This window comes from Colius striatus, chromosome 5 (genome assembly GCF_028858725.1).
Source record: "Colius striatus isolate bColStr4 chromosome 5, bColStr4.1.hap1, whole genome shotgun sequence".
NCBI lineage: Eukaryota > Metazoa > Chordata > Aves > Coliiformes > Coliidae > Colius > Colius striatus.
The window spans coordinates 22152069-22171456 of NC_084763.1; the positions used below are offsets into that span (position 1 = coordinate 22152069).

The window sequence follows — 19388 nt, forward strand, 5'->3', positions numbered from 1 at the left end:
TAGGTAGTCCTTGAACTTCTTTGACCTCAATTCAGATTTTAAGTGTGGATTCTGAAATTTCCACGTGATGGCAACATCTGCCTAATAGAAGGAATTAAAGCCTTCATCACAATCCTTACTGCTAATATGACAGGCAAGCTTCAAGACTGCTAAGCTGCAAGTGGCAGAGGAGGGGCAGATCCCGGCTTTTCTGTGTGGGGTCACAAGACAATCCCAGAGTGGCTGGTCTGAAAGTCAGAGACATCTCACAGCAAGAATAAGCTGTATCCGTCTTTCTACCCCAACCTAAGCAAAGTAAGCTTCATCTCTCAGCGTCCCAGGGCAGAAGAACCACAGTTTCTACCCAGCACCATGTCAACAACTGATAGCTGGATGAGAACTGCTGAAAACTCATCTTAAATAGGGCCAAGATAGTGCTGATGTCTCGCAAAAAGCATGAGAAAATCCAATATACGTCCTTCCCCAGTTGCCGGTGCTGCTGTAAGGCTATGAATGCAATCAGGTTTGCACCATTGCTAAAACTCAGCTTGCTCCTGCTTGTTCACATAGCAGCTGTTGGGCACAAAATAGCCCCTTCCCCTCGTTCAACTGTGACTACAAAACAGTTATGAGGAAAGTCATGTTTTCCAGTTAGAGGATGTATCAACAACCAAAACACGTGACTGAGGTAAGAGATTGTATTTCCATCTTAGAAAGAAGACTTCTGAGCTGCCATGGACCATGCTGGGTAACACCCCCGACTTCTGCATCAAGCTCCCTGCATCTCCTCACTTATATCCCACAAACATTTCTTACTGGCCCAGAAGGACCAGTGCTGGTCTTAACGCATTAAAGTCCAAGGGACAAGGATTTCCTGGGGAAATTAAGGTTATAGAAATCTCCACGTCACAAATGGATGAAGCACTATTTTACAAGATCCCAGAGCACTTACAATCTCAACTATTGGGGACCCACAATAAATCTTACAACCCAGTTCTTAGCAACCAATTGAATGACTAAGTTCAGTTCACACGGTTGCATGTTTCACGCTGTCAGTCCCCACAAGGTATCTAGTCAGGAAAAACATTTAGCAAAAGAATATCTTACACAAACCAAACTTGAAACTTTCTCTTTTTTTTTTTTCTCATACAACAAAGAGAATTAATACAGTTAAAGGATTATCTTTACATAAGCAATTTGCACCCAAAACCGCTGCATGCTTTTCCACACAGCCTCCTAAGACTACCCAGATATTTGGGGAAGGCAATCCCCAGGCACTAGAACACATTTTGCAATATTAATTCTGGGGGAAAACAATTTGATATGATAAAAATCCAGCCTGTATCCTATCTATGAGAGGCAGCAGAAAGGCAGACGAGCGTGTGACAATTCATGCCTCTCCTCTGAGCTATTATCATTTCACCTAGAGAGCAACTTCTAGAAATGTTCATGTTGCAATTTTACTCTGATTATGTGCATATTAACAGCAGGAATCAATACCAAAAGCCCCAAAAGGTAATGAAGTTAACAGATGTAGCACTTCAACAATAGTATCACTTTTTAAAGCACTCATTTCAGGGAAGCTAAAGGCTCAAGTGGAGCTAACAACAGCTAGAACCAGCTTTAACACAGTCTCCTTCTCCCAAATGATTTTTTTCAGAGTGGTTCCATAAAATCCATCCCCATTTCCATCACAAATGTTAGGGTAATGTTAGCAGCATTGAGAAAGCATCCTGCTAACACAGGGCAACTGGGTTTATTTGTGAACAATTTTATGCCTGACCAGTCAAGGCACTGAGAGCACAATATATCAGCAGTCAGGCATCTTTGATGGGGACACGGGTAAAGGATGAAGGGCAGAGACAAGATCTTGGTGAGTGATGGAGACAGAAGTTCAATAATCCAGGTACACACTACTAGGGTCATTCAAAGCTCCCGGGACTTTCCCTTGTATGTTTACAGTTCCCAGCCCCAGGAAACTAGCAGCACCTCTCTCTGACCCCTGGGGTGGTTTTCAGGACAGATTGTGTCAACACAAGGAATTTATGTAAACACATACAGATACCACATGCTGGTATCTATCTCTTCATCATTTTGCCACACCTTTGGTTTCTGTCCTACCCAGCCATTCCCTGTGATCAGTTACTTATTTAAGTGCAGGACTCAATGCAGAGGCACCAGTACTGCAGCATACCTGGCAGAGAATGCTGCACCATGTAGGCTCTGCAGCATTGCTCGAACACCTACAGAGAAGGGACACCAATTTCTATTCCTGCAACCTCATCAAACTTTTCTGCTGTGAGCACATTGTTCAATTCCAAAAAGCTAAGACAAAAGCAAGATTCCCATATGAAGAAAAACACGGGGAAGATGAGAAAGGTCAAACCACACAAAGATAATTATGCAAAATCCAAAGAGAATGAACTACTTAGTCCCTGAAGCATCCTGGGTGAAAAGTGTCACCAGAACTGGGTGAGACTCAGATATTTCTCTAAACCAACACCTGGTCTCTAAGAGCAGCTACAGTCAGTGATACAGGGCAGACAACTGCTCTGAAGGCAACAGAAATCTCAGTTGCCGAGGTCCACCTTCACAAAAGCCAGACTTTTAATTTTATGTAATCAGATCTTGGACCATATCCAGAGACCAAAAAGAAAAAAAATTATAACCAGAAGATTTTTATCTAAGTGTGAAGTTTTCAATTACTTCATCTCTGGAAACAGGACCTTATTTCCAGAGCATGACATCAACTGGAAGTGCACATCTCCCATCCTAACAGGTCAGACTCCTCAAAGTCCCAAAACAAAGACTCACTCTAAGCAGTATCATTATGCATCCAGATTCAGGCTATAGAGACTAATGATCTTTCTTATTTTCTTGAGCTCTCCCTGCCAAGTTTGATAAAGAATTCTGAATAATTAGAGACAAGAGTAATTTAAAGTTTTATGTGAAAGCTGAAATTTACTGCTTGGTGATGGCTCTTTGCTTCTTGGGATAAACTGAAAAGAATTCAGATGGAGAGAGCTAACTATGGTATGTGGTATGATGCAGCATCACTAGTGATGGCATGAATCTGAGGGTGTCATGCCTCGAGGAAGATGAATTAGTTTGTGTCAGAATTACTCAGCACAATTAAGGATGTGAATATTTAAATACCAAGAGAAGCTTAGCTTTGTGAAGAAAAGCAATCCAAGCCATTTCATGTCCCACATAACAAATACCAGGCAAGTCAGGGGATGCAGGTAGCATTTTTATTTCTAATGATGATGCTGCCTTTGATCCCCAAGCCAAGAGCTGATACATACCACTTCATCCTGAGTTAGTGGCATTCCTGCCTGTGGCCAGTGATCCCAGGTAAGGCACGCCTATGCTGAACATCTGAACTGAACTGAATTTCATCAGGACAAAAAAAGAAACCCACTTGAAAGCGCCAAGCTCTCATACATATCACTGAAGGGAGGTACTCCCCAACTCCACGTTCTGTTTCCCTGTAGGGTAAGCAATAGCTTACTCATTCTATAAACCTGGTGAGAATTCAAAACCACAGATTTTTTTAAGAAGGCAATCTCCAAAGACTGAAGAAATTTCTTTTATTAATCAGCACAAATTGCAGCCTGAGTTCTGTTGGAAAGTCCTGTGGGAGATAGTGTCTGAACAGCAAAGAGCAGTCTTCATGTACAATTCACCTCCACTCTCTCCTTTCTCTGCCCTGCAAGCAGCATCCCCTGGTTCGAGATCAGTCCTTCAGCCAGCATCCAGCTTTGACACTGTTCTCACCAGAGTGCTTTAATGCTCAGCCAGAAGCACAGGCAGCACAACAGACTGAGGAGCTGTAGTGAAGGTATAGGGTGATGCTTTTACCACCTCAACTGCCTAATACAGTAAGCAGTACTGAAATAAGAGTTGGGCTTCATTACCTATGCTTTAAGCCCGCTCCTAAGGCAAATAACCTTTACCAAGCAATCCTACCAATACAGAGAGAGTTTTCGCAAAGGATGAAATCCAGGAATTTTTTAAGATCAAGTTATACACTTTGACTGTAGGCTCAGCTGAGGCCAATTTACATGCCTGCATGATTTAAGTCACACGGCTCTGGGTTTCGAGGATTAATAATCTGAAGTTTGCAGAGGCATCATATATTTGCCCAAGTGAAAAAACGCTATCATGCTTTTTACATCAGCAATAATTCTACTTGCAGTTCCTTGCCACCTTAACACTTTAACCAGTTTAGTGGGGAAAGTATAGACAACAGCAATCTCAGGACATGCTTACAGAAAACACAAGATCCGTACTGGATTCATAGGCTAGACTTGTGTGCATGAGTATCTGATCCAAAGATGGCACATTTCAGTTAAATTCAAACAAAAATATCACATTGAGAAATCACAACTGTGTGGATATTGCATTAGGGGAGAGAAAAACTCTACAATTTCAGTTCTATAAACTCAGGGATTTCAGAGTCAGCACTGCATATAGTAACTACAATGTAAGCAGAAGATCAACACCAGTGGAAAAAAAAAATATCTCACAGAAAACAAGCAACACTAATTCAATTTATCCTAATCTACACAAAGCAAACAAATGCATTTATTGTAAAACATGATAACTTATCTGTCTTTGAACTGTTGGCAATCATGCTATGCTTCCTTTGCCCTTTGACCACAGAAAGCCAAACTTGTTTCCTACTTCTGAAAAGTTCTTGCTGTCAATATAACTTGCAACACAGACCTAGCTCCCTGCCGGAGAGAAAAAGGGGTAAAAAGGTTGATGTGGACTTGACTTATCACAACAGTGATGACAGAAGAAGTTATAAAATCAAAATTCCCAGAAAAGATTCAATTACCAACAAACTCCACCAGCTCCTCTCTCCCAGACAGATGGGAAAGCAGTTCTCTTCAACAGTTTTAAGCTTGTTCTTTGGTGAATGTGAAAAAAATATGGAAAAGCATAGTGGGGCAGAAACACTTCTCTGGATGACCTGTTGAACACTCTTGTTTCCATTTATCCCTGAAGGGAGGCTTTCCTGCCGCTCACTCCCAAGCTATTTGTTACTGCTCTGATTCCAGCACAATTCTTTTTTTCCCATCATCACAAAAATTTATAACTTACTAGCTTCAGGGCAGGAAGTCTTCATTTTATGCCAAAAGGAAGCACATATAAGAAAAGCTAGTTTGCAGAACTTTTTTTACTGTTCTCAAGCACATGATAGGCCTCCTACAACCTAAGAAAAGGCATGGAGTGACTTGACAATGACATTTACTAGAAGGGTCAAGTTTCAGCAAAGAAATCAGAAAGATTTCCATCACAGATGTTCTCCCTGCTGAGAACAAAAACTCATGTAGATTTTGAGCTGGGGCAAACCTCAGACATCCCAGGAAATGAGATTCCTTCAGTCTGCATCCACTTAGATGGGGGTTTGCAAAGTGTCATACTTCCTCATGAAGGGTCATTTGATTTAAAGTGCACGTCAATGTCACTAGCAGGAAAAAATAGAAAGTTTGATGGAACTGGGATATTTTTAGTTCCTAGTCTTCATCTTACCACCAAAAAAGAAGACAAATCCAGCTGATCCTACCACATGCACTCTCAGACACAAACGCTGCGATGCCAAACGCTAGTCAGTCACCTACACATGCACTTGTTCCCACAGACACACATTTGCCAGGTCTCACAGCACAAAAGCAAGCACAGGGGTTCCAAATACCCCCCTGCATCTAAGCAATGCAAAGAAAGCCAAACACATAAAACTGAGACTGACTGAACTGTGGACCTTTTTATTATGGGGAAAGGAGTAATAACACTGCTAGAGTTCTGCAATCCAAATGCAAAAGCCAGTCATGGCTGCTCCTACTGTCACACACTCCACAATTCAAGCACATTCACCAATAATTAAAAAACCCAGCATAGCCATGCCTATTCACTGAGACCTGTCAAATTTTGATTCCTCTCTCAGAATATCTATTGCTTAAATGGGAAAAGCCACAGCAATCTTCCAGCACACCAGTAAACCCAGCCTCACGCACTACTCCCCCTACCCCATCCCTCTGCCACGTGAACTCATCACTTGGTAGCGCTTCAGTTTTTTCTTTGTTTAATTTTGATTTCCTACACTTTCACAACTAATCAGAGAGGTGCAGCTGTTCCAGCTTTTCTGAAAAAAGCAAACAAGCAGGAAAGCAGCCCTCCTGCCCACACTCCCCAGCAAAACTTGCACCTGGCAATGTCAAGGTCATGGTTATTTTTCTCTGACCATCAAGTTTCCAAACTGTTTCAACAAACCACAGAGAGGTTTGCGCTGGGCAAAATGTCATCCAGGCATCCCAAATTACAAGCCTCCCCCAGCTCTAACTCATCCTGTAGTGGATATCCCAGAGTAACCTGAGTGGCAACCGGACCTTCCTTACCTCTGCTGCGTTTCTGACCACATCACCTTTAACCTCAGCTGAGCAAACCCTAGCTGCTTCCAGTCTGCTACAGAAATCAAGTGACCCATAGGATGGGAATACCCGAAAACACAAATCAGGGCCTAGCACTAGCAAGATAATTTTTTTCCCCCCATTTTTGCATGCATTTTCATCAAAATCCCCCGAGGGCTGACATTTTTTCTTCCCGGCTCTGGGATTCCCCTGACTTCCTGGAGCAACTCAACACAAGCAATAGAAGTTTCACAGGCGTGTACAGAAAGGGGAAGTTCATGGGCAAATATGACCTAATGCATCTCAAATAACCCCAACCCGCCACCTCAGGGAGGGCAAGGGATGCGCCAGACGAGCACTGGCTCCCTCGAGTGGGTTAAACGCCTCCTCCAGCGCTGGACGGTGACAATGTAGCAGTGCTGTCGGCAAAGCAGGATGAGCCGGAGCTGGTCCCCTGCATGGCAGGGTCAGCGGGCTGCGCTGATCCGAAGCCAGCAAACACCTACACAACTATACCTACATCTACTCGTGCAGATCTAAATCTATAAGGAGACGACGGCAGCCGCCCCGCTGGGGAAGCCCGCCGCGCGCGGAGGCTGAGCGCTGGCAGCAACTCACCACTCAGGTAGTTGGTCCACTTGTACAGCACCCCCTCCATGGCGGCCGGCGCCCGCCCCCATGCAGCGCGGCCGGCCCCGGCGCACTCACGCCGCCCGCCGCGCCCCGCGCCCCGCCGCGCCGCCGCCGCCCAGGGCCATGGCGGGGCGCCGCCCGCCGCGCCGCGCCGCGCCGCCCTGCCCGGCCCGGCCCGGCCCCCGCCGCCGCGCCTGCCCACCGCCCCCACGCTCCTAGCGCACAAGGCGCCGCTGCCGCGCACACACACAACGAATCCGCAGCGCTACGGCAGCGCAAACAGCTTTGGGAATCGGAGGCCGCGTGACTGGCAGCGGGGAGCGGAGGAGAGGAGGGCGGGCGCAGAACGCCCCGAGCAGGTGGCTTCCGCAGCCAATCGGCCGGCGCTATTGTGCGAGCGCTCTCACGCTGGCTAACGTTCGCTTCCTGGAGCGCCGAAGCCCGCCCGCCCCCTGCGCTCAACGCTCCTCCCGCGGAACTCTGCTGCCGATTGGGCAAGCTGAGGGACGGACAGGGGCGTGGCCCAATGCGCGACCGCTTCTTCTGGGCACAGGCTCGGGCGAGCTAATCGCAGGGCGGCCCGTCGGGAGCCGGGAACTGCCGGCCGTGAGGGTCGTTGCCACGTCTGCGGGGCCGGTGAAAGGCGAGGCGCGCCGCCTGGCTCGTGGGCGAGGGGTGCGGGATGGCTGCGGGGCACTGACTGCGGGGCGGCGATGGCGGCGGCGCTGCGGGCCGCCTTGCTGGCGGCGGCGCTGGGCTGCGCGGCCGCGGCGCTCATCCCCGCGGCCGACGTGAAGGTGGAGGTGCTGCAGAAGCCGTTCCTCTGCCACCGGAGGACTAAGTGGGGGGACATGATGCTGGTTCACTACGAGGGCTACTTGGAGAGGGATGGCTCCCTGTTTCACTCCACGTGAGTAGCTCACCCGGGCGGCCTGCCTTCGAGCGGGCTGGTGGGTGTTTTAATGTCAGGGATCTCTTCTGGCAGTGCTTTCCTGAACCCGCACCGCTCGCAGCGGCCCGCAGTCTTATCTGCGAAGTAGCTCCGTTAGAGTTGTTTTGGGGAGAGCAGATGTTGGTTTAAGGTTTTAATTTATGTTCTTACAGTTATCCTTGCATTTATCTGTGTGCAAAGAGACAAAAGCAATGTGTGTGTGCACAGAACACGCCGTAAGTTTTATTTGTTATCGAATTGAAATAGCTAGAATTAAAATAGACCCGTTCTAATGACATCTCTTTTCAGAAAGTTCAGGGAGAACTGTCTCACAATGTTTTCCTTTTCTGATTGCCCTGTGGAGAGTAGAAGCATGCAGTATTTGCTTAGCGATGGGGACGTTTCACAATTCAGATGCGGGTTTTGATGGATTGGTAGCTTAATAAGTCTGCTAAGCAGGAGTTTGTCCAGTTTCTAAACCAAACTTCTATGGGAAAAGTCGGCCTCTAATTTTTCTTTAAAAAAAGTTACCTATATTTTTCAGTTGCTGGCAGCACAATGCCAGCTTTTCATTACTGAAACAGCATAGTGTTCACCTTCCTCCCACCAGAGAAACCAACATACCAGAGCTACAGTAATGCAAGTAGGAGGAAGAGCCAGAAATTCGAAGGAATCTTGCTAAGAGCCCACAACGACTTGCTAATGTTGCCTTTTCTGTAAAACATCAACGAACTGTTAATAGCTGGAGATAGCAAAATGATCAAGTACCTGTAGGCTATGTGTGAAGTCTGCTTTTTGTGGAATATATTTTAAAAAAAGATAATGTTTTGCATGTTTATGCTTTTGTAAACGACTTAAAGTTAAATCTCTCTAACTTTCTCTTGTAGTTAACCTGCCTTTCTAAAAGAAGTTCTCTTAAGTTTGTGGTGCTGACTAACTTCTGTAAGTGCTCTCTTTTCTTGTTAAGCACTTTTCCTGCATGACTAGTAAATAGAACTTTTAAAATTCTGTCTGTCAGTAGAGTGAAAGTAGTCCTGGGGTACCACCTGGTGAAATTGGAAAAGAGGCTCGTCTGCCTGTTTTAAACTTGAACGTTTTGCATGCCTGTGTTTCTATTTTTTGAGACTATCTCTTGTGTAGTTTTGTTTTGGTTTGTTTTTTTCCTAATAGCTATTTCGGAAGAAGTGTGGATGATTCTTTTAAGCATGTTATAAGGTGTATTGTAATCATGACCAAGTTGGTTTTTGATTTGCAATTTACCAAAGAATATGCAGGGCCTTGAATGTATGTTTTTAAATAAAAATACTTTTCTAGTCTGAGCAGTTTCAAAGTAGAAACAGGTCATCAAGGAAAGAAGGTGGAAATCCAAGTTGCTCAGTGATGACATAAACACACCATGTAGGAGTTTCATTTCTTTCCACTTCTTAAGGAACCTTCTTGTACAAGGCATAAATCTTAAATAAGACTTTAAAAGCTTATATCTTTCACTTAAGCAATGCCAAGGTGTCAAATAATTGTGTGGTTTTAATTATGTATTGATGCTGTGAGTGTATTTTGTCTGCTTCATGCCGTCTATGGAACTTGCTGTCTAAAGCCGAAGTTGTTTATTCTGTTCTTTTTCCAGTCACAAGCATAACAATGGTCAACCTATGTGGTTTACACTTGGCATAAGGGAAGCTATCAAAGGCTGGGACAAAGGTCTGAAGGACATGTGTGTGGGAGAGAAGCGGAAGTTAACTATTCCACCAGCCCTTGCTTATGGAAAAGAAGGGAAAGGTAAAACACCTGAAGTCCATTCCTTTAAGTTAATTGTTTTTAATATCACTATTTTACTGTCATTCTTGGCCTGAGAGGTTAGAAAGCTTTAAAGCCTCCCAGGCTGATTCCATTAAATAAAAAAAATTGATGGAGTCAGGTGCTGTTTCTCTACAACTTTTGTTTTCTGCAGAAATAACCGTTGAGTACCTGATGAATGCAGGAAAGAATAGGAATTGATGGTAGCTGCTTTGCTGTATGTTCCAAGTGTCTTTTTTGTTAGTGCTATGTTCAACAGTGCCCAGCCTTTTTTTTTTTCCCCTTTCCTTGCCTTTTTTACTTCTTTTTGCAGTCAATCTGGAGATGGTTGCTTGGGTAACAGTTGGCTTTTTGGCTGCAGCATCTGTGTTTGTGGTAATACTTCATGAATATGCATGTGCAAGCCTCACTCTTGCTTGCAGGTTTCTTTTAGAACCCTAATAAATTCTCTTATAATCTAAGAGAACCTCTGAGATTTTGAAACGTCACCACTGATTTCTCCATATAGGGACACTTAATTTTTTTTTTGCTCTCTTAGCAATTTTTGGCTTGGGCAGTGGTCCCCATTAGCCACATTAAGATATGCAAGTAAATGGTCTTGTCATGTTGGTGTCTGCTGAAAATGTATTGAATGATGTACAGCTGGATAACAGCATTATAGTGCTTTGTCAACCTGTCTACTACTGGGGGTAGTTTGGGGTTCTCTTTTACAAACACTTCTAGATTTCTGTTTTAATGGGATGGACAGACCTGGAATTTGCATTAAAATGAGTGACATCAGGAAGGTTACTTTTTCTACTTTATAGAGTTTTAGTTAACTATCAAAACAAAATATTCCTAATAATTGCTCAAAAAAAGTTATTCAAATGACCTAAGGTAATGCAACGTTTCAAAGCAGAAAGGATAAATGTCTTGAACATGTAATTCTTCCTGCTACAGTCCTCTTGCATTAATCTGAGGCTGTTTTAGGAATAAGGAGTGTTTGCATGTCTGTATCTTTGGGCAAGCAGGGCTGAATGTAGGCTACATAGTACTTTATACATACAGCATACTCAATACCTTTCTTTCTTGAAAGTATTCATTTAAAACATTTTTCTAGAAGCCTTGATTTGAGGTTCAAGAGGTAGATTTAGAAGTAGTCTTGTCAAGAAACTTGTGATGGTAAGTTAGTTGACAGTATGTAGGGCAAAACTTTTTTTCTACCAAAAGATATTAAATGCTGCAGTGCTCACATAGTCATCATAGGTCTAATTGCCTTGATTAGTATGTAAAACACTACAGTCATTCTTCAAAGACTTGCAAGCCCCACTTCTGTTTTTAGTGCTGGAAGGTTGAACAAGTAAACATTTACTGCTGTAAAAAATTACTTGCTTTGGGAGAACTTTGAAGTAGTTGAACATAATTATGTTGCTATTTTCAAATGATGCCCCTGAAGACAAAATTATTCCACTTTATTCGTGCATTCCTCTGAATGCACATGATTTCAGGAGTCTCCCACCTTGCTTTCTGTCTGACTTGAATGATGAGTTGGATGCTTTTTTCTGTAACACTCAGAAAAATTATCTACATTTGAAACTGTAAGCAGGCCACTGTGCCCTGTATTTCTGCACATTTATTCATCCCAGAAATCTACAAGCCTGTTTATTGCTGCAGCTCAGGGTGTATTTAACAGTGTAGCTCCAGAATAGTAGGTATGGATTAGTTTGTTTCCCCATCTTCTCAAGGCACAGGAATCATGCATCAGCCTTAGCTGTAGCGGCCACCTGGTTGCTGTACACTCTTCTCCGGTTTTCAACTTCACTTGTGTCTGGCCATGAAAAAGATTCGAGAACGTTTTCTGAAACCTGTGATGATGATTACTGAATATGAGCTCACATCATCATGTACTAGTCTCTAACAAAACTAGTTATATGTGTACTGTAAGGGCTGCTCGGCGTCCAGGCTAGAGTCTGAAATGGCTATTACAGTTACAAATACTTATCCTACAAGTCCAAACTGCAGGATGCTTTGAAAGTAGTGGGATTACCAGAACATTGCTCTGGTACATGTGGCTTTTGTACTGTACTGAATATATAGTTGTTTTTAACTTTTCTCCATGTTTACCATTTTGGGCAGGAAAAATTCCACCTGAGAGCACATTGATTTTCAACATTGACCTGCTAGAAATTAGGAATGGACCAAGGTCTCATGAGTCATTCCAAGAGATGGATCTTAACGATGACTGGAAACTCTCCAAGCAAGAGGTGTGTGGGTTACGGTTCTTGTGAGCAAACCTAACAGGATGGAATAGTGGAAGGGGAATAATAAGCTTCACTTTGTCCTGTTAGGGAAGTATCTAAACATAAGTTAGATTTTAGTACTAAGTTAGATTTTGTACTGTGTACAGAGCAACTCTGCAAGCAGCATACACAGTACTTAAGAGTGCTTAAGGCAGTTCTGCAGGGGGATTGGACTAGATGATCTCTAAAGGTCCCTTAAAATCCTGCCATTCTATGATTCTATGATGCACAGTATAGTTAACTACAACTAAGAAATTATTAGTGTAGCTGCTGAGCTGATATGCTTATCAATGGTAAGATGCCCAAAAAGTCATAGCTGGCCAGATGTTCATTAATCATATGGTGAAGGGTGGGTCTCCATTCTTCCCTGGAGATAACATTCAATGTTTCTGCTTTCCTGTTCTCTGCTCTTTTTTTTTTGCCTTTGGTGTTTTGTATCTTTTTGTGTTGATATCTTTTCCTGCTGAGTGCTCTGATTCCTGGCTCAACAATTAAGCTTCTGCCTGTCTTTTCCTTTCTTGCATGGCTTCAGCTTACACACTTTCTTACACCTTAAGAATAGATTTAAAAAAAAAAACCCATAAACCTAAGCCAAGGATGCACATGTATGCTGCACCATGCTGAGGTGTGGATCCTAGCAGAACTGCCAAACTGGGGTTTCAAAAAGAGCCCCAATACGCAGGGGCATAGGCATGCGACTCGTACGTGCCCCAAACTTATGAGAGACTTAGTGAAGTAAAACATCTTAGAAATAAAAACAGACTTCAGGGCTTTTTTTTGGAGTTAGCTGCTGATTTATTAAAACTAGAATTGGAAATTATTCTGCTGTAGGGCAGTTCTATTTCTTAGCATTTACTGTATGAAAGATGTGTATTCAGCATTATTCACCTGTTTGCCTCCCCTTTTCAGTCTTCTGCTTTTCTAATGTGCAAAAGTCATATATAAGAAGTTAGGATAAACCACTGACTTCTTTGTGATTTTTGGGCTGGTACAATTTGCTAGAAAAGACTATTCTCTTGTACTGTGTGTCAGTCCAGTGTCTGTGTATTAGAAGTGTAAGCAGTGATCCTAATAAATACCAGAAGGTGAAATGAATAAAGAAGGATTTGAAAAAAGTTCCATTTAAACATAGGAAAAAACTATTTCACTGTAAGAATGAGGGAGCCCTGCCACAGGCTGCCCAGGGAGGTTGTGGAGTTTCCTTCCTTGGAGGTCTTTGAGACCTGCCTGGATGCTTTCCTGTGTGGCCTGATCTAGATGAACCTGCTTCTGCAGGGAAGTTGGACCAGATGATCTCTAAAGGTCCCTTCCAACCCCTACCATTCTATGATTCTATGGCCTATTTATCTTGCTCTTAAGAGTCCACTGTTACAGTTCTTGTGTAACAAGTGGTATCTGTAACAAGGTGGGTCTGTTTATATTGATATTCTTGTAGAAGGTTCTGCAATGTAGAACACTTGGCATCTTGCTAGTTAAACTGTAAACTCGGTAAAAATAATCTGATGTTCAAAACACTGCCCACCATTAGTAACTATCTTAGTGCAAATAACTGTTCTACTAATCTGTTTAAAGGCTACCTTAAATCTTTGTCCTTAAGTTTTGAGATGCCTACAAGTAAATCTTTATTCATGTAGTTCCCATTAGAGCTGAGACACTCAGATTGTAAATAAATTTCTGTATACGTTTGGGATAGCTGTTTACATTACTGGCTTGTCAAAGTACTAGGATATAAAAAAGCTGAGTGTCTGACCAATTGGTAGCTAATAACTTCTGCCTAGCTACTTATTCTTTACTGTATAGATATCAGAAGACAGGCTTTCCTGGCACACTTTTCAGTCAGATACCGTAAAGGTATAGCAGCTGATTTTGCTAGATTTACAGTCACTTATATTACTAAAGAGTCTTTCATCACTGAACAGGGCTGCAGAATCAGTCAGACAAGAATTTTTGTGGTAGTGACAAAGGAAGGAAGGTATCTCCTGTCTTAATACTACATTCTGAACATAGTGACCTTCTTATGCTACAGTAATAATTTTTTTCATAAGCCTGAAAACATTAACTCTCACCTTTTGTCCAATAGGTGAAAATTTACTTGAAGAAGGAATTTGAAAAGCATGGAGCAGTAGTAAATGACACCCAGCATGATGCTTTGGTGGAAGACATATTTGATAAAGAAGACGAAGATGGTGATGGGTTCATCTCTGCAAGGGAATTTACATACAAGCATGATGAACTATAGAAAAAGGTGGCATAACTTTTTTTTGACACAAATGGCAATGATTTAGACTGATTCTCTTGTCATCTGAAGTCTGTGTTTTGGAGTGCACAGCTGCCGTTGGCAAAGAAACATTCTTTATGTAATAATTCTGTTCATTATGTACAGACATTTTAAACTATTTTAAAATATGAAAATACTTCCTTTAATGCAGCAAGTCTTGCACAGCAGTATTTTTAAAAATTTGTGTTAACTTATTTTTCAGAAATGAAACAAATTTTCCAATTATGAAACATTGTGAAAATCAAAGTATAGTTCAGTGCCTTTCTGTGATTTGTTTGTGTGTTTAAGATCACTTTCAGTGATTCCCTTATGTATAACTTCTAGTCTGCAGCTTATGTACTTGACCTTCCTTCTTGTGTGTCACTGCTTAAAAAGGAGTGTGCTGACTTGGCTTTTTTTCTGCAGAGTTTTTGAAAGGTTTACTAGAAGGCATCAGCATCTCTTTATACAGCTGAGAAACTGATACAAAGCCAAATAAGAAAAATGAGTGTCCTGTGCAGATTTTGCCTTTCTAAAGGGGAAAGTGTTAGCAATTTTGCCAATAATTGTCTCCATTTTACTTCAAATTATGTGAACAAAGTGAGTTAAATGTCAGACCATCACTTTGATTGTAAGCAACACTCTAGGAAATGTCTGTAGCTTGGACAATAGCAAGTCATGCTGCAGTGCAGAGGTAGTATCCTTTACACACACTTGCTTTGAAACTCAGAGCTTGCATTTGTGAGGAAAAATCCTTTTAGCCTCAGATTTCGAGGGATGTCTTGAATGAAATGTTGCAAGTAGGAAGTTTTTCCTGTTCACAGGAGGGGAAGAGGATACCGATCTTCCTGTCAGTATGACCTGAAAAACAGTTGGCATTGGTTTGCCTGCTCTGCAGCTGCCAGAGTTGTAGAACTTGTTTCATTGTTGCCCCTTTGCACTATTTTCATGAGTAGCATACAAGTGATGTGAATTTCAAATAAAGTGACTTTTTAGAAAACAGAGTCATGAGGTTTTTGTGCTGTGTTTTTACAAAGGTGGAGACCATGAGGATTTCAACTCTGTTTGATCTGTTTATGGAGAAGAAACATTTTGCAATTGAAACTTTTTGCAATTGTATGTAGCTTCTTAAATGAGAGAGCAGGGTATCCCAGGGAAGGAGTTGGCCTGTATGCTGGCACCACTAAAATATGAGTCTCTGAACTTGAAAAACGTTGCTTGGGGCTATATAGGGACACAAAGGGAATCCAGTGGTATGAAACTGAGATTGCTGCATTGCAGTAACTTCAACTACTGCCAAGTAAGAGTCTACATTCAAGGTTCTTACTGCCATAGATGAGCTAGATGTTTTCCCTGCCACCTAGTGTTGCAAGTAAGTATTAAAAGACTGTTAAATGGAGTTCAGCTGCATGTCGACATTAGGTTGCTGTAAACAGTCACAGCTTGGGGAAGAAAGTGTAAATGAGGGTTGTGGGGTTTCTTGTTTTTGTTTGTGTGTGAGGTTTTTGTTGGGTTTTCTTTTTCATTTGCTCCATATTTTGTTGCCAATGGGCTGTGATACAGAATTGTTGCTATGTATTTTGTTCTCAGTAACCTCTAGGTCTTTTTCATCAATGATACCATCTATTTTTTTTTCTTAAACTAATTTATGCTTTTGTTTCCGTAATGTTCTGTGGCAGTGAGTTTCACAGCAGAGTGTTGTAGGGAAATTATTTCTCTTTGCTTATAGGCTTATTGCCTGTCTTGATTCTTGTATTGTGAGGAAATAATGGATAATCATTATCATTTCTTACCAGTCATGACTTTGCATATTGATATTTTTCTCACCACTTGTGACAATAAGGCTTGCTTGACTTCAGCTCTCCTAAGTTGGTGGTGTCTTGCTTTCCCCTATAGTTACCAGAGTGCTAGGCACCTGTGGGCAGCTCATCACATGTGTGTTGCTCATGTTATATGGGGGTGGAGAGTTTCGGTCTTTCTCCACTGGCTACTTGGAGAGTCCAGGCAATTAGGATAGCCTAGGCCCAGGAGACCTAACAAGATATGAAGTTGCCCCTTAAGGCAGTCTTGTCTAGCATGTGGTATCTGGCAGGTACCTAACCAACCAAAGGAAGAATATTGTGTGTGCACTGCTGGGAAGAACAGTACTGAGACTTGTTTTGGGTCTGTCAGGTTTTTAAATGATTGTTTGTGGTGTTTAGCGTGTTCTCCGGACTGCTGGCTAGGGAATGAAAGCATAAAAGCATGAATTAAAACTTGGCTTACTGACTAAATATATAAAGAAGTTGAAATAATGGGGTGTCACTATGTGCCTTCAGTAAGCACCAAGTATTGTTTTCTTTGTATTAAATAGGAATTTGGAGTCAGTGAATGCTGTGAAATGTACATATGTGTTATCTTCTGCTTGTATTTTTAAAGCATTGCATACAAATAACTTTCAGCAATGGTGTGGTTAATTTGTTGGTGCTAGCAGAGTGTTAAAGCTGCAGGACCAAGTTATTTGCTGGTGTGTGTAGGTGTATGCCAGAAGAGTGGATTGTTTTTGTTCTTGGTGCTCGTCATAGCTGTGTTTAAATTTCTGAAATTGAACTGAAAAAAAAGAATTTCAAAAGTGCAGAATCAACAGCAGCTTAGAGAAGCCACTTTATTACTGTTTTCTATCGTTAAAGTCCTCCTATGAAGATGAAGGGATTTCTTAGATAGAAATAGCACTGCCTGTCTTAACCTCAATTGTGTGTACTTGTTAATCCACAGGGCACAGTGCTGCAGGTCCAGCAGGAGCCAGCTAGCTGCTTGCAGGAGAGCAGAGGCGGGCAGCTGCCTGTTCCCCCAGGGGAGAAGGAACATTGGAACTTTAGTGGTACTCATTTTGTCTGGGAAACAAACCCTCACTGTTTGTCTGCAAAATGCAACGCTAGAAAAAGTACAGAGGGCTCAAAACAGAGCACTTTCCTTCTGCAGCTTATAGCAGCCTTCTTCACAAGTTTCTAACTGGTTTGTGTACTGATGGTTTTCAGAACTGCAGCCTGTCATTCATTGCCACTACCTAGCAGTTACAGTGGGAGTTGGTTTCTTCTGTAGGTACAGAAACAGCCTTCAGAGTTCATTTGACTTGAAAATTCTTGATATGCAATGCAATGACACAAGAAAGCTTTTGGCAAAGCTTTGGGGATGATGCTTATAGTCTGTAATGATTTTTAAAGTGCTCCTCTTTGCTTGCCTTGTCAGTGACCTCAATGTTGAAAATGAAGGAATTACTTTATCAGGTCTTAAATCTGCTTTTCAATACCTTATGTCCTTGTGCTTCCAGCAGCATCCTCAGTACAGAGGTGTGTTGGTAAGTGTGTGACAGTCATAAAATTGCAGTGTTAAGTACATATTGAGCAAACTGCTATCATAGGGGTTTTTCTTCATGATATTTAGAGTGAAAATGATCCATAGTGTGTTTCCTGAGTATTCCAGTGTGAAAACAGGTGGTACAGGCAGCCTTTACATTACATTTGCCTTTGTCAAATGTGTTCCCCGCACCCCTCTGTTTCTGCTGTTGGAGATGAGGTATATCCCTTGATCCAGAAATCCCAGTTTCAGATGGTAGGTGAGTATCGGCAAGATAAGGAAAGCTCATTTGCTTACTGGCATTGCAGGAAAAAGAGCAAAGATAAGGAAAATGTATTGAGAGAGAGTGCAAGTATGCAGAGTGATGTGAGAAATCCAAAAGATTTTTTTTTTTTTGAGATCCTTTAACATGTGCTTACTTGAAATAAAGAACACTGACAGCTGCAAAGAATAAGGCTGATTTCTAGTCAGACTTTGATTAGGAATAACTGCATCAGACAGCTTCTCTGTGGATTTTTACTCCTATGACAAAGTTTAAATTCATACTTCCCAGATTCATTAAGGAAAACTCAGAATAAGTATGTTGAGTTTGCCTCTTAAAAGTACTTTGATCTCATTATAGATCTTCTGGAAAAAACAAAACCACCAAAAAAAAATGAAAGCAAACCATAAAAACCCAAACCCACCACCCCAAAACCCCTTTCATTTGTCTTCAATGCTGAATTGTTTTTGGTAACAGGAGATAAACAACTGCTTATATTTGTATAATCCTGGATAATTTTAGCCTCTCTTGAAAGTTAATCGTAGTGCTTCTATTCCATGCCCTACTTTTTCCCTGGTATGTAGGAAAAACAAATCTGACAAAATGGGGATTTTTCTTCAGCAATCCTACTTCTGTCTTCATGCTTCTGCTTGATTACGTCAACTGTTTCACACAAGAAATGTATTTGAAAAGGTCAGTAGGAAGCTATATATCTGTATGTACAGCAACAGGGGCCTTCATTGTCAGCCTGGAAGGTTATTTAGATGGAGTTTCTTCCTCTGTGTCATGTTTCTTCCTTCCAGGAGGTTCTGTTCCAAAAGCAGGCTGGTTTAGCTAGGGATTTGGAGCTCTGGTTTTGAAGTGGTGTGGGATTTCTGTTCTTCTGAATGATGTAAAAAAAAAAACTATGAGCTTGGTTTACCTGAGAAATTTGCCATGAAGGCAGAGGATAGCTTGAAACACAAGTAATTTTGTGTGAGGTTTCTGAAGGCCGTGTTCCTGATGAGGGCTAGAGTTTGTCCACAGGGATAGTATTTTTCTTTTTTTGCTTTTAACAGCTCTGCATCTGCATTAGGTAAATGATGAACAAACCACTTTAAAATATTAGGATGTAACTGGAAATCTAGTGGAGCCAACTCTTCAGAGTTCCACAAATCCCAGTTATGTTTTCCTCTAAAAGATCTGAGGCTAACTACCATTAAGAGCTGCTCTTCATATTAGATACAATGCTTCTAAGTTCTAGTTTGTCATGACCTTCTTAAGAAGATTAAATGATGCAGGATAATTGATTCCTCATCTGGGAGTCAGACTGAAAGCATTAAATCAATCCTGGCCTCTTATATTTTATTGCCATTGAAATTTCTTCAAAACAAATGATATTTCCTCTTCTGTCTCTTTCCCTGAACAGTGAACTAGGTAATACCTATTTCTCTTGTGTGCTTGGCCTGCTTATCTCTCTGGGAGTAAATAGCACAGCTTAGCTCTGGTGTCTTTAATCTGC

At 41.9% G+C, this 19388-nt stretch overlaps 2 protein-coding genes across 3 annotated transcripts in view; one reads left to right on the forward strand and one right to left on the reverse strand.

Moving 5' to 3' along the window:
• The window catches only part of PLEKHA8 (pleckstrin homology domain containing A8), a 30326-nt gene extending 23221 nt beyond the window's left edge, over positions 1-7105 (reverse strand). For both annotated transcript variants that reach the window (XM_061996967.1, XM_061996968.1), the window contains exon 1: positions 7014-7105. In XM_061996967.1, coding sequence (XP_061852951.1) covers positions 7014-7053 — 40 coding nt within the window. In that variant the 5' untranslated portion in view covers positions 7054-7105. The remainder of the gene's footprint in view (positions 1-7013) is intronic.
• Positions 7106-7557: 452 nt separating this feature from the next.
• FKBP14 (FKBP prolyl isomerase 14) lies at positions 7558-15293 on the forward strand. The gene is made up of 4 exons (XM_010201421.2): positions 7558-7938; positions 9584-9735; positions 11869-11996; positions 14113-15293. The coding sequence occupies exons 1-4, from the start codon at positions 7742-7744 to the stop codon at positions 14269-14271; spliced, it is 636 nt and encodes a 211-aa protein (XP_010199723.2). The 5' UTR covers positions 7558-7741; the 3' UTR covers positions 14272-15293.
• The last annotated feature ends 4095 nt before the right edge of the window (positions 15294-19388 follow it).

Coding starts and splice junctions, on each gene's coding strand:
- FKBP14 (XM_010201421.2), top strand. CDS start 7,742: ATGGCGGCGGCGCTGCGGGCCGCCTTGCTGGCGGCGGCGCTGGGCTGC. Junction 9,736..11,868: donor TTATGGAAAAGAAGGGAAAG/GTAAAACACCTG, acceptor CATTTTGGGCAG/GAAAAATTCCACCTGAGAGC. Junction 11,997..14,112: donor GGAAACTCTCCAAGCAAGAG/GTGTGTGGGTTA, acceptor TTTGTCCAATAG/GTGAAAATTTACTTGAAGAA.